General features: G+C 42.7%; 1 protein-coding gene across 1 annotated transcript in view; it reads right to left on the bottom strand.

Moving 5' to 3' along the window:
* Window positions 1-14,681, bottom strand: part of LOC144722257 (adhesion G protein-coupled receptor B3-like) — a 94,662-nt gene that overhangs the window by 15,419 nt on the left and 64,562 nt on the right. The window contains exons 18-22 of the mRNA XM_078600350.1: window positions 13,349-13,499; window positions 5,243-5,312; window positions 3,683-3,749; window positions 2,752-2,837; window positions 1,431-1,529 (exon numbers count right to left, since the gene is read on the bottom strand). Coding sequence (XP_078456476.1) covers window positions 1,431-1,529; window positions 2,752-2,837; window positions 3,683-3,749; window positions 5,243-5,312; window positions 13,349-13,499 — 473 coding nt within the window. The remainder of the gene's footprint in view (window positions 1-1,430; window positions 1,530-2,751; window positions 2,838-3,682; window positions 3,750-5,242; window positions 5,313-13,348; window positions 13,500-14,681) is intronic.

The following is a 14,681-nucleotide window of genomic DNA, read 5'->3' as shown; positions in this document are numbered from 1 at the left end:
TTGTTTAATGCAGCATTATTGACAAATGTGTCAAGTTTTTTTATTTGTTAAATTCTTTATATAGAGGATTACAAATCCAGTGTTTTTTTGAAGGTTTATCATTGTCTTCAAACAGATTATAACATATTCACTACGCTTGCAATGTCTTGATCATGTTTAGAAGTGAGCGCTATAAAAGGCATCATGTTATTTGCATCTTGATATCTGAATTCAACATACACCCGTATAACCCATATTGACATTGCGTAATACATGTATATATACAATGGGCCAATGTTCGAACCCGAGTGTGGATCTGTATATTAAAACCACTTTCCTAGTTGTACGTGTTGTCCTACATTGATTGTCTTTTCTCAAAGCCTCGTGAAGTGTGCCGAGTAGATCCTTTAAAACACATGCTGATTAAAATGCATTCACTAAAACCCTCGGGCTAAATCACATGTGAATTGAGGGAGACTGGCATACAAAATATGAACTTGAGGTTAATAAACAAGGCCCTATACAAACGTACTGGATCTTTGTTTAGCCTTATCGTTTGCATGATTACTATTATCAGTCTGTACACGTACCAGCCACAATGCTTTGCAGGTCAGTGTGTGTTTAATGAGGCTGTTTAATATTGAAATTCACTATTGTGCACGCGTGCCGAGACAGCTCTACAACTGCCTACGATAAGCCAGTCAGTAAAGTTTACCTTGATCGTATGCATACGCATACTGCACATGTACATACGCTCGTGCATTGAGATGATACGATAATTAATTTGCATGCTCGCACATTGCTAAAGGGAAATAATAAAATAATAAAAAATAAAACATAATAAAATAAAAATTCTCACGACGTTTCGGCCACAATGCAAGCAGCCGTCCTCAGGTGAAGAACAGGTCTGTCGGAAAAACAGCGTCCTTCAGACGCCGTCGTGAGAATTGTATTTTATTATGTTTTATTTGTATTATTTTATTATTTCCCTTCTACGTGACTTTACCGAAATAACCAAGAAGACAGGAATTGGTTCCACGAAACCGGTCCTTAAGTGATTTGGTCGTTAAGCAAGTATAGGAGGCTTAAATGAATCCCTGTAGTCACGAAAGCTTTAAGTCGAAACCTTCCAATAGCCATGCACTCTAGACACAACACTAACCAGTTATTAATTATATTATACCCAGATATACTAGTGTCTGATAATTTATCTACAGTATGCGTTTTCAACTTGGGGCAAGGATTATGTTGTCCGATATTAATGTGGTGTACTTGACTTTTTTCTGGGTTACAAACACGTGACTCTAGAAAGCTGGACAAAACGATTGAGAACAACATTTCTCGTTTACATACATATATACATATAAAAAAACTTAAAGGCATGCAACTGATAAAAGCGTAAAATACAAAATGACAAAAAACAGAAATGACATAAATGCAAGGTCACGAACATGGCGTTGCTGGCAGTTGAAGTCGACAAGGCAGACGCAGACACAACGCCACACTTGGAGCATTTAAGTGTCAAACCATTTTGAGGCAGAGTCATGGGACTGTAAACAAATGCAAAACCAACGCAGAACATGTTGAGCAGCCAAACCAGACAGACACAAGTATATTCGTTTACACATGGGGGGGCCTGGCCATTGCCAACATTTGAATCGCTCTTCTGCTGCAATGCAGCGGCAGAGCGAGATAATCTTATTTCACAGCATAATGGCAGACTTTCAGCGCAACGTGAAAATAGTTATTCCGTTTGGCTCAATCGAGGCAGATGGCGTTCATGTTATACGCCAGTCAACACATCCACCCACTTTCTGCTCTTAAGAGCGGTCATTGCCCAAAAATGTTATTCCACCGCAAATGCTGATGATATAAAAAAAAGTATTAATGACAAGGGTGGTGTGAGTTGTACTGATTTGAGCTTGTAGACCACAGCCAAAACATCAAGGTGGTTAATGTTGCTTGTAGGCAGTTTGCACGGGTTCATTGGTTTGGATCCCATCACTGCACCATCAGAAATATTGGGTATTAACCAAGCTCGCCACTGTTAATTGGATATTAATGACCGCATGATGGCATTAAATACAGTCGTCATGGTCCAAATGGCAAATGTGAAAATCCCACGTCGATAAATTATTGATAATGACTAATAATGAATAATAATGATCCAGAACACTCATCTGGCCCGCTCTTGTAAAATAGATCATGAATCTCAATGGGCTGTCACCTGCTTCTAAATAAAGGAAATGCTGTGACTCACGCGGAGTCATGACAACGGTTGCCGTAGCAGACATTGCCTCAATGCAAACACAGGTTCGTGCGCAAGCCACTTTTGGGGGGGTTGCAAAGAAATTATTAACAAGGCCTGCCCACATGGAAACGAAGGGGCTACTAAGTATCTCTGTAATCAGTCGGCAGATGATATCGTTAGAGGAGATGCCCCGCAGAAATGTGAGTGCCGCGCGACTCCACACACGTGGCAGATTGTGTTTGGAAGCATTCCAATCGCTGTGCAGATTTCCACATTCGCTTGTCACTCGTCGGCTGATTACAGCTATGCATTATGCAGCACACACGGTCAGCCGAGGCACGTTTAAATGACTGCAAATTCAAAAAACGAAAAATGATTGATCTGGTATATACAATTATACGTTTGCATGCATGGGGTTAAACAAAGTATAAAATGTGTGTGTAATACGCATGCGGACGTCCGACATGTATACCAAAGGGACATGCATTTTCACACTGCATGCATATCTATGCATAACCCACCCAGCCCTGTGCTTCAGCCTCTTGTCCGGTATTCCTTCTTTGGACACAAGCTTGTTAAAGACCAAAATCCCAATGACCATGTTAACCTGTTGGATTCAAAGGGAGGAAGGTGGTTAGAGAGGATATGGCATTGAAACAAGTGCAGTGACATAGACATAGAATGGGTCACTACAGCGCGTAGCGCAGCGCTGGTTACTTACTGACAGAGACAGGACATGTGGGCGTAACGGCCGACCTGCCGGCAGAGCGGGGTGTAGCAGCCGTTCTGCCAGCAGAGCATGCAATGCCACGAAGTGGCTCACTATGGTGTGTGGCGTTGGCTGCTGGCAGAAGGGGGCATATGAGGACGGGGCACCCCGGCCGGTTGGTGGAACACGTGATCGGCTGGGGTCAAGGATGTGGGGAAAGGTGACCGAGGGGACACGTGAGGTATAGCCCAGAACCTTCTGGTGGGTTCCAGAAGGGGGCGTAGCCAAGGGCGGAGCCAGGCAGGGGACACGTGGAAGGTGGCCCAGAACCTTCTGGTAGGTGCCAGAAGGGGGTGTGGCTGAGGGCGGAGCCAGGCCACGCCAGGGGGCATAAAAAGGAAGTCTCGAGCCTGGATAAGGGCTGTCTGTCGGTGGAATGGAACCCAAGGTGCTACGTCTTCATCTTCGTCTCCGGCGTTGTGGGTCGACAACGTGCCGGCTGTTCTAACTAATGTATAGTTATCTCAAGTGTGAACAGTGTTCAAAGGTGTAGAATCAACGTGTGTTGCCTCTTACTATCCGGGTCTCAGAAGTGACTCACTACACAAGTATGAAAAAAATAGGTAATGTTTCACATGCAGATTATACGACGGAATTGTATCGTGAAGGTTTCTGAATTAATCATTTGAAAATAAAGTGACTGTTATGAATGTGACTTGCAGATCACTCGTATGTCTCTTTACCAGAACAACCATTGCTGCAGGGCCAACAAATGCGTACAGGAGGCCACCTTCCAAAGACAACCAGCAGCTTAGGGGAGAAAAAAACAAATATCAATGAATAAACAGATGACGGATCATGAGGTCAAAGAGGCATACAGTCAAAGTGTGACCCCATTCTAACTTGAGCATCATTCAGACATTCACTATTAGGCCTACTCATTCATGACTTCAAACTTTCGTGACTGCAGGAATTCATATTCTTTGGTTCTTTCGGTAAAGTCACGTAGATAGAAAAATAAAGTGAGTAAAATGATTTTTAAAGAAATCACCATTTAATGTAGACTGTAGCCTGGTTCTTAATTGGAGTGAGTGTACTGGCAGTCTATAATGTAGACTGTAGCCTGGTTAGTAAGTTTGGAGAGTGTACTAGCAGTCTATAGTGTAGACTGTAGTAATGGTTATTAAGCTGGGTGAGTGTACTGGCAGTTTATAATGTACACTCACCGAGGTTAACAACCAAGCTACAGTCTACATTAATGTTTTTTTAGTTTTATATTATTTTGATTTTATTTTTATTTTTCTATCTACGTGACTTTGCCGAAAGAACCAAAGAATACTACTCATTCTTGTGGGCAGCCCTGAGCTGGTGGTGAAAACTCCACATTACTAGGGTGAGTGGAGGTCTGTTTGACTTCCCTGGCTGGGGGTGGGGGGGTTAAACGCAGACTAATATAAAGAACCAAAGAGTAATGACATCATTGTTCGTGTAATACTGCATGTCACAACACTGTCCAAGACAATGGCAATAAATATAGCCTAGTATTGTAACTCACTTACTTGTGAGTCAAGTACTGCCACAGTGCACTTTTGGATGGACTATATTTTTCATTGTACTCAGCAATAATTGAAAATTAAATACTTTCAGTATGAAAATCCATTTTAACGACAAGAGATGAGAAGTATTTTCAGAATATGTTATGTAGTAGTAGTTGCCTTATTGCAAAGATTGTCCCTGCTATAGAAATATGGAGCATCTGCCACTGACTTGACCCCTTTGGCCACTAGCGACATGAACACTGCCCCTTGAGGAAACACCTTGACCTTTGAACAAATGACATTTGTATTCATACACATTGCATGTAACATGATACAGTCCGTCATGCATTATGCAGTAACTCTTTACCACATGCTCTCCATGTGACTTTCCCTGTCTGTCTGATTTTTGAAATCTTTCCAGCTACTGTTATTATTGTCGCAGAGTTAGTTTTATGGTTTGATAAAGCATGATGTATATGGTTTCATGGTGGTAATGCGTACTCTGTAATCTCATAAGGAAGATTCAAAAAATGTTCTGCTACCTATGTGTACTATTTAAATATTTACTCCGATGCATGTGTGTGACGGTGGCATTTCTATTTGAACAATGCTAAAGAAAATCTCCTTGTGTGCATTCATTTCTGAATATAATTTAGCGTCTATGCACATCCCATATGGAATGGCAATGCAGTGTGGTTATATGGCCTTTGCATTTTAATAGTGGGATAGAGAATGTAAAGCCCTTGGCTGAAGGCCGTGACTTACTAAGAGGCTGTACCGTAACCTTTGGCCTTGGTGAAGCCAATCGATATTGCCACCACCAGTGCTGGAAGTCCTGCAAAACCATGAAAAAATATGTTAATTGTGAGTGCTGTAGTATACAGGGTTGTTTTATAAATAGACTGGCCACTACCAGAGGAATGTGGAGTTTCCATTACTGGTCATGACCACCAACAATGCAATAATCACCCCGCAATGCTCGTTTGAACATGGAGGCACGTCAACTTTTTTGTTTAATATATCTGTGTAACAATTTAAAAAAATCCTGGGTAGTAAGTGTTATTTCCTAATTGCTTATGCCTCAAAAGTACAGAAAATGACTATTATTCCCCACAAACTTTGCTTTTGTGACCAAGACATTGATATTTTTATTTTATTTCTATTTTCCAGAACATTCCAGATAGATTCAGTGCCGAGTAAACTTGGAGTAACTTCTAGAACATTCTGAAACTTTCCAGTCATATAATTAGGAGTATAAATACAGGGGCCTTAAGCCCACCAGTTCAGTTTAGTTCTAGCTGCCTAAGTGGATACATATCTGCATTTTTCTGAGATGGCATCAAAAGGCTGCAAGCATCCGGCAGACGCATTTTGCTATGTCTACGGCCAATTTATGAAGACAAGAGCGAAAAAGTACTCTATGGAAGCATCTGCTAAGATGTGTGAGGCCTACAAGGCATATTTCGGCATGCCTGTCAGGGATCCAGACAAACCATGGGCATCTTATTTCACCTGCGAGCAATGCAAAAAAAACTCTGGAAGGTAAGATGGACAATTGTTGCTCGGAACTTTATTTTAAAAATGTGTTAAAATATTTAAAAATTGTAAAAGTTTTCATTTTAAAATGTTTAACAATTTTCAATGTTATTGAAAAAAAAATATATATATATCATGTATGAAAAATGTTGCGAGAATCTCTTACACATTAGTCATGGGTGAAATAAATGTATTTTTGTAGGATGGTAGAGAGGGGAAAAGAGAGCCATGAAGTTCGCTATCCCAAGAATTTGGTGGGATCCTACTGACCACTCAAGCAACTGCTACTTCTGCGTGGTGGACCCTTCCAAACGTCGGACTGGTAAGAATGCACCTGCTATCACGCATCCGGACCTTCCTTCATCCATCACCCTGGTGCCACATTGCCGTGAACTCCATGTACCCACTCCTCCGGAGAGAGAGCAGACATCTTTCGAAGAGAGCAGCAAGTCAGAGAGAGAGAAAGACGTTGTAGATCCAGATGACAATTTCAGAAGGTGGAGCCGAGGAGAGAAACCCATACTATCCCAACCAAAAAGACCTCAACGACTTGATCAGAGATCTTGATCTCACCAAGTCCAATGCCGAGCTTTTGACGTCCAGGCTCAAACATCAGAACTTGTTGGATGAAAGTGTGCAAGTCGCAGATCAGAGGAAGCATCACCAACCTTTTTGCAGCTTCTTCACACGTCAAGATGGGCTCTGCTTCTGCCAAAATGTGACCAGTTTGTTCGAGGCAATCGAAATCGCCTGTAACCAGAATGAGTGGCGCCTCTTCATTGACAGCTCATCCAGGAGCCTCAAAGCCGTGCTGTTCTATAATGGTAACAAGTACCCATCTCTTCCCCTGGCTCACTCGGCGCACCTCAAAGAGGATTACAACAGCATCAAGACCTTGCCTGACGTCTTGAAGTATGATGAGTACGGCTGGGAGGTCATCGGAGACTTCAAAATGGTGGCATTCCTGATGGGTCTCCAAGGCGGTTTTACCAAGTTTCCCTGCTATCTTTGCCTTTGGGACAGCAGGGACACCAAGGTGCACTACCACAGGTGGGACTGGCGATAGCGGACCGAGTTCTCTGTGGGGAGGAACAACGTCAAGTGGGAGCCACTGGTGGACCCCCAGAAGGTGCTGATGCCACCACTGCACATCAAATTGGGCCTTATTTTAGAGCTGTAGATAAGGAGTCAGCAGCCTTCAAGTACCTTCAAGACTTATTCCCTAAGCTGTCTGAGGCAAAGGTCAAAGCCACTGTCTTCGTCTGACCACAGATAAAGAATATCCTGAAGTGCAATTAATTCCCCACGAAGCTCACTAGGAAGGATAAAGCGGCTTGGAACAGCCTTGTCGCAGTGGTTAGTGGCTTCCTGGGCAATCACATGGTCGAAAACTACGTGGAGCTGGTTGAGAATCTGGTGAAGAACTATGGCACAATGGGCTGTAGGATGTCCCTCAAAGTCTATATCCTGGATGCTCATCTTGATAAATTCAAGGAAAACATGGGAGCGTACTCGGAGGAGCAAGGCGAGCGCTTCCACCAGGATATATTGATCAGAGATCTTGATCTCACCAAGTCCAATGCCGAGCTTTTGACGTCCAGGCTCAAACATCAGAACTTGTTGGATGAAAGTGTGCAAGTCGCAGATCAGAGGAAGCATCACCAACCTTTTTGCAGCTTCTTCACACGTCAAGATGGGCTCTGCTTCTGCCAAAATGTGACCAGTTTGTTCGAGGCAATCGAAATCGCCTGTAACCAGAATGAGTGGCGCCTCTTCATTGACAGCTCATCCAGGAGCCTCAAAGCCGTGCTGTTCTATAATGGTAACAAGTACCCATCTCTTCCCCTGGCTCACTCGGCGCACCTCAAAGAGGATTACAACAGCATCAAGACCTTGCCTGACGTCTTGAAGTATGATGAGTACGGCTGGGAGGTCATCGGAGACTTCAAAATGGTGGCATTCCTGATGGGTCTCCAAGGCGGTTTTACCAAGTTTCCCTGCTATCTTTGCCTTTGGGACAGCAGGGACACCAAGGTGCACTACCACAGGTGGGACTGGCGATAGCGGACCGAGTTCTCTGTGGGGAGGAACAACGTCAAGTGGGAGCCACTGGTGGACCCCCAGAAGGTGCTGATGCCACCACTGCACATCAAATTGGGCCTTATTTTAGAGCTGTAGATAAGGAGTCAGCAGCCTTCAAGTACCTTCAAGACTTATTCCCTAAGCTGTCTGAGGCAAAGGTCAAAGCCACTGTCTTCGTCTGACCACAGATAAAGAATATCCTGAAGTGCAATTAATTCCCCACGAAGCTCACTAGGAAGGATAAAGCGGCTTGGAACAGCCTTGTCGCAGTGGTTAGTGGCTTCCTGGGCAATCACATGGTCGAAAACTACGTGGAGCTGGTTGAGAATCTGGTGAAGAACTATGGCACAATGGGCTGTAGGATGTCCCTCAAAGTCTATATCCTGGATGCTCATCTTGATAAATTCAAGGAAAACATGGGAGCGTACTCGGAGGAGCAAGGCGAGCGCTTCCACCAGGATATATTGGTCCTTTGAATGCCGCTACCAAGGACATTATAACGAGAACATGATGGGAGATTACATTTGGGGGCTGATTCGTGAAAGTGATTTACAGTATAATCGTAAATCTCGAAAAACTACTCACTTCCAAATATTTTGTTAAAATTTTTGTACTGCTTTAGTAGATTTTTTTTATATGTGAACGAAAAGACACAAATTCATCCAAAACACACAAATTCATCCACAAAAGCAAAGTTTGTGGGGAATAATATAAAATTTCTATACTTTTTAGGCATAAGCAGTTACGAAATAACACTTACTACTCATGCACAAAAAGTGTGTTACATAGTGTATTTGTATGTAATATTATGAACGGTTATCTCTGCAGAATTAATAAAATAGATTCCTCAGCATTCATAAAAAAATTATACTGTGACTAAATCTAAATGTTGATGAGAGTTATATGCCATTGCAGGCATTGGTCGGTTGCCGTGCTGCGTCCCCGTTTAATATTTGGAGCAGCGGTCAAGCTGTGAAGATAATCTCCTCCCACGGTACACAGTGTTGCAGTTCACTTGAGTTTGACATCGCTATGCTCTCCGTGAGCTGGGTACACATTCTTCAAACATTGCGCTGGACCTGGAAACATTAATAACCGACAGTGTCACAAAAGGGGACGAATTAATTTTACAAATGTCCATTTGGACATTGAGTGCTTACAAGCTTAAAGCCAAGCAATGTTCCACGGCATGACGACTACTTTTGTACACATGCCACGTACACGTGTGAGATGACAACTTTACCTACCGGAAATCTGTGAACAAGAGCTTCATAGGTCATCGGATTATTCCAGTCTCAATACAGAGTCTGACTGATTCTAATTATTGTGGCTGAAAAGCCAAGTGCCCTCTCCTATTAAATTACAACTAATGCTGCACGCACATATGCACTTAATAAACTATATATATGAATAAAATAGATCACGACGTTTCGGGCGCTTGTGTTGCGCCCGGAACGTCGTGATCTATTTTATTTTATTTTATACCTACGTGACTTTACCGAAAGAACCAAAGAGTATGGATTCCTGTAGTCACGAAAGCATAAAATCAAAATTATATATATGAAATTACCAGGTAGAGCTCACTGAGCTATACATCCCTTTTTCAGAAGAAGCTTGGTTACAAATGATAGCTCAGCGCAGTGGCTTACCATGTGAAAATTTACAGCATCAAAATACTCTACATGGATGTTTCTAAATTTGGAGGGAAAAAAGGAGACCGGGAGAAAAATCCACACTCTTGCATACTAGGCGAGGGAGACAACATCTCGCCACCGCGGCACACAGACATGGTAGGAGCTAAAAGAGATTCAAGTTTGCAGAAGGCTGTTAGTCTCGGACACGTCTGCAAATAACAGTGAAGTATATACGGCCAGTACGGCTAAATGATGAGGCAACTTCACGTTCCAGGGCTGAGTGGGGTTCTGATTAATTCACATTCAATTTACACCAGGCAATTGCTGCAAACACTGCATTAAAAAAAGCTGATAAGCTGAGCAATGTTGAAAATGTCCGTAGGCTGCAGTATCCCCCAGATAAAGTATGTTCAGCAGATGCTGTGATTGAGTGTAAAGGGGAATAATTGTTTCGGATTAAAAATAAACGCCATTAGTGGCATATTCAACTGTGGCACACATGCATATACTCACGTCATTTTCCTCAAATTGGTTTGGGGAGATTACATATTTACGATTTATATGTTGCATCACATATAGGACTATTTTTAAAAAAAGTACCGTATTAGTTTGTGAAAGCAAATAGGCATAGCAGCTTTTGTTAGAAACATACAGAAGCACGTGCATAGTTGCATGTTATTAAACGGATGACAGATATGTATGGTAAACGACGTGTTTCTTCTGTATAAATCTGACACTGTAACTAACAGGATGAGCGAACATAACAGGAGCCTTTCCTGCTGCACAAATAAAATAATATCTTGATCTTTGAGGCAAATCGATCGCCTTGAATGAAGAAGAATATGGTTTAGAGTGAGAGAAAATGTCTGAGAGATTGGTGGACTTTAGCTGTCATAACCTATGGGTAAAGCTGGCCACTACCTTCAGACTGTGGGACTTCCATCATTGGCGGAGGATCGTTTGATCATCAATATACTCACGTTGCCTTGGCTTTGTCCGTAACAATAATATATTTTTCATACGCCGGAGACATTTCAGTGGTTACATGCGATAAGTAACTTACATCACGAACATATGAATCGGCACCCCAAGTGGCAGCTGTTCCTGTGTGGCACAAAGTTACTCAGCACCTGGCTTGCAAGCAGGCATTAGTCTTCCAGTAGGGGGCGATGATTGCTGCTTCCTGTCCATTCCCTACCCTTTTTGATCTCTATCGCAGTCACTTATTCCTCAATCCTTGCACACTCCTGCCATCTAAATCATTTGAATCTGTCACAGTTTTTTTTTCTCTTTCAATTATGTCAAGCACCGTGAGTGAAGGCGCTCGATAAATATAAAATAATACAGGATACAAAGAAGCGAGCGAGCCTTGGTTGTTGATGGGGAATATCAGTGTCACCTGTATAGGAGGGAGCATTCTCCGCAGGCTGCTGTTTCAGCCACCCCCCCACCACCACCGCCAAAACCTGGCGCTACAAGGATTAGCACGTTTGACCACGTACGGTGCAAAATAAGTTCAACATACATACATAGACATGTTGAGTCAATACACATGTACAAATAAATACCGTATTATGAAATGCCATAGTAATATATTTATTTGCACTTTTAATATATGTTTGAAATCAACCTTTGTTTATTTTGTCACGGAATTTTTCTCATTTATATAACATCCAGAGAAATCTGGAGAAAGCCCATACACTCGCAGATCTCATTCCCAGGGACTTCTATGTATTTACAATGGCTAACGAATGGACTGCGTGGAAAGGGATTATTCTGTGGATAATGCACCAAAGTGTGGCCATGACCAAGTGGTTTCAGGGAGTGAGACAAAAAGTGATCCTGGGTGGGGATCACCGATTGATCAAGTGCGTTGCATTTCAAGGGGAATAGACAGCAAAAAACATCATTACCAAGGTCAAGGATATGAAAGAAGAAGCATTGATTTCTATGTCAATTCAGTCTCTATGTTCATGTCTTACATAAATGCATAAATGTATGTACACTAATCAGGGTTTAATTTAAACATGAGCTCTCTGGGCTTGAGCTCCAGAAAGTGTTTTCTTGCCAACCCCTTGTACGAGGAAGGGTAATGTCTAGGGTCTTATGATCTGGGGGCCCCAGAACATATTTAATGAAAAATTAAGCTGTGATATTAAGTATAAAGCAATTTAATGAATCGTCAGGATTTGGGGTCATGATTTAATTCAAGAATCAATTCTCCTTTGTCCAGGTTTTACTGTGTAGCTTACATAATTTATAATTTGTTGTTTAATTTATTCAAGTTGGTTTAGTCCATTAGCCGAAATGTAACATTGACAGATAATTAGCAAATATTTTGAATAAATTGTAAAATAATGAATTCTCACACAATGTTTATGCAGGTGCCATGAGCAGTGATACATATTCTCACGAAAGTGTGTGTATGTTTCTGTAATAAAACATATATATATAACGTGATTCATGATACTCCACTAAAATAATGGGGAGCAATTAAAGAGGATGCATTATTTCATGCCCAAGACTCTTGCACGTCTCCACCAACCTCAGTAGACTTTCTAAATATTATAACGCTCTCATGACACACTTCATAATACATAGTCGGCACAATTTTGCTCACAACAAATCAATGATGCGTTAGCTGAGGTCATTGATATCCCGCAGTTTTGTCGCGAGCACACACACACGTGGCTTTTCATACCACCCCACCGAATGAAATCAAGCCATGGGTGGGGGGGATTGTGTCGGTCGATGTGGGGGCATACCTGTCAACCCCTTATTACAGACCAATTCAAAACTTATTGGTCACCCCGTGACCTTATAATAAATCTCAACGTTCATCCTACAAAGTCCCATCACAAAGGAGAAACAACAAAAATCTACATTTGTTTTTACTCAATTCCCCTGTATGGGTTGACAGGTTTCCGAGGGCCTCACAATTATTCTACTGGGGCCGGTCCAACTCACAGACAGCTCTTGCATCCAATCAGGTACTACTGCACAAGCCCGGGCTCATGAGATATCAGTGTGGTATCTATCAATGGATCAGCCTGTGATAACGGTAATATTAAACAATCGTCTTCACTGACCTGCTTCCGTTCCTCCCTTAAAATAACCACACACTCTTCTCCCTTGCAAATCCTACTACTCCCTGCCCCCACCCACCAAATACAACCAGGCCGACCCCAACAACTATCATCCACATGACTACCTTATCACCAGTCCAACCCCTATCACTTCCTCTACTCAAATCACTACCCCAATCCGTCACTACCCCAACCCCTATCACTACCCCAATCACTACCCCAACCCCTGTCACTACCCCAAATACTACTCATACCCCTCCTTACCCACACCTACCTGTCCTCCTTACTGTAGAGCTACACCACCACCAATTTTAATAACACCACACTTTATTTTAACCACTATCATCAAACGTACTATTTTATAATCATTGTGAGGCACCTCGGACAAAGGCGCTATATATACATATATATACATATATACACCTCGGACAAAGGCGCTATATATACATATATACATCTTTATACGGTAAGATGAAAATAACCAAGAGGCCTTTCTCAATCCACTGCTGGATGGAGGCCTGACCACACCGTACCCCAGCCGAGGCAGAGAAAGCGTTTGCGGACGATCTTGTGCCGAAGACGGCCGATGACGGCCATGTAGGACTGCCATGCCTCGGTCAGCACCCAGCAGAACGAGGCCAAGAAGAAGAAATGCAGGAGCCCGGCGATGATGGCACAGGCTACCTGTCGGAAAGGACACGCAGGGCAGCTGAGGCAGCACTTTCATCGCCCCTCTATTCTCTCCCTCGCTCATCTCTCACTCTGTCCGTGTAAGTGCTCTCTGTTCTGAGGCATGCAGCCATTTTGTGTTTTTCTTTTTTTTGGTCTTGACCTCAGCGCCACTCTGGGAGCTCAGGCATAATCTGTCTCTCTCCGTCTGTCTCAGCGTTGCACGCGCTAACACGCACGCACGCATGCATGCACAACCAAGCGCACACATGAAGGACGCAGGTGCACAAGCACGCATGTGTTTGCTCACAAATACGCACATGCTTGCATGAAAAGATACGCGCATACATACATACAGGAAACAAACAAAACATATAAAGATCCCCTGGGTAGTCTTTCACAGACTGTTGAGACAAGTGCTACTATTGAGCAATATTAAGGCTGGCACAGCAAATGGGAGGATTATTATGGTTATCATCGCAACTGGCCACACCTTTGTTTTTCTATTGCTGAGTACCTGGTGCTAAACGCACCAGATACTCATATATATACTCATATATGAGTGAGTTGACATAGGTGGTCCCAGGACGGATTCACATATATTCACCACTGATGTTAGGCATGGTTGGGGATTGAACCCAGGTTACCAGGTTCATAGTGCATACACGCCCTTATGCACACACTCACGAGCACACACGCATGCGGCAGGCTGGCCGAGGTTATGGCAGCTGTAGATGGAAAGCCATGACTTAATTTTTACTACGCTGGGCTCACTGACGAAATAATCTGACCAAAATAACTAAAGTCAGGGCATTCTTGTAAAGATATAGTTTGCTGTGAATGCCCGTCACAATGGGCCGTGATGCACATGATGAGACCAGCACACATTGTCTTTGCCTCTTCCAAAATGGCCAATTTCAAGAGAAAACCGTGGCCATTATGAGTGCAGCAACGGTTGAGTGCCTGAGAGGATATTTGTTGTAAATTTCCTGACGCCAAAATAATTCTTATCCTTTGGCCTGGCGAAGGAATTTTACCACATCTCCCTGCTTTTTAAGTGCAGTGTTAAACCTAAAAAACGCTTGTTTACAGGGACGCATTAAAGTTTTGTCCATATATGCAGACTCTTACACCTGCAGGCATGTTCCAGGATTTATATGTTTATAAAAAAAAAATTTCTTGCATAATGTACAATGG

Source organism: Lampetra planeri, chromosome 14, assembly GCF_965212315.1.
Source record: "Lampetra planeri chromosome 14, kcLamPlan1.2.h2, whole genome shotgun sequence".
Taxonomy (NCBI): domain Eukaryota; kingdom Metazoa; phylum Chordata; class Hyperoartia; order Petromyzontiformes; family Petromyzontidae; genus Lampetra; species Lampetra planeri.
The sequence above is the reverse complement of the archived record's forward strand: the minus strand, read 5'-3'. Positions and strand labels throughout refer to the sequence as shown.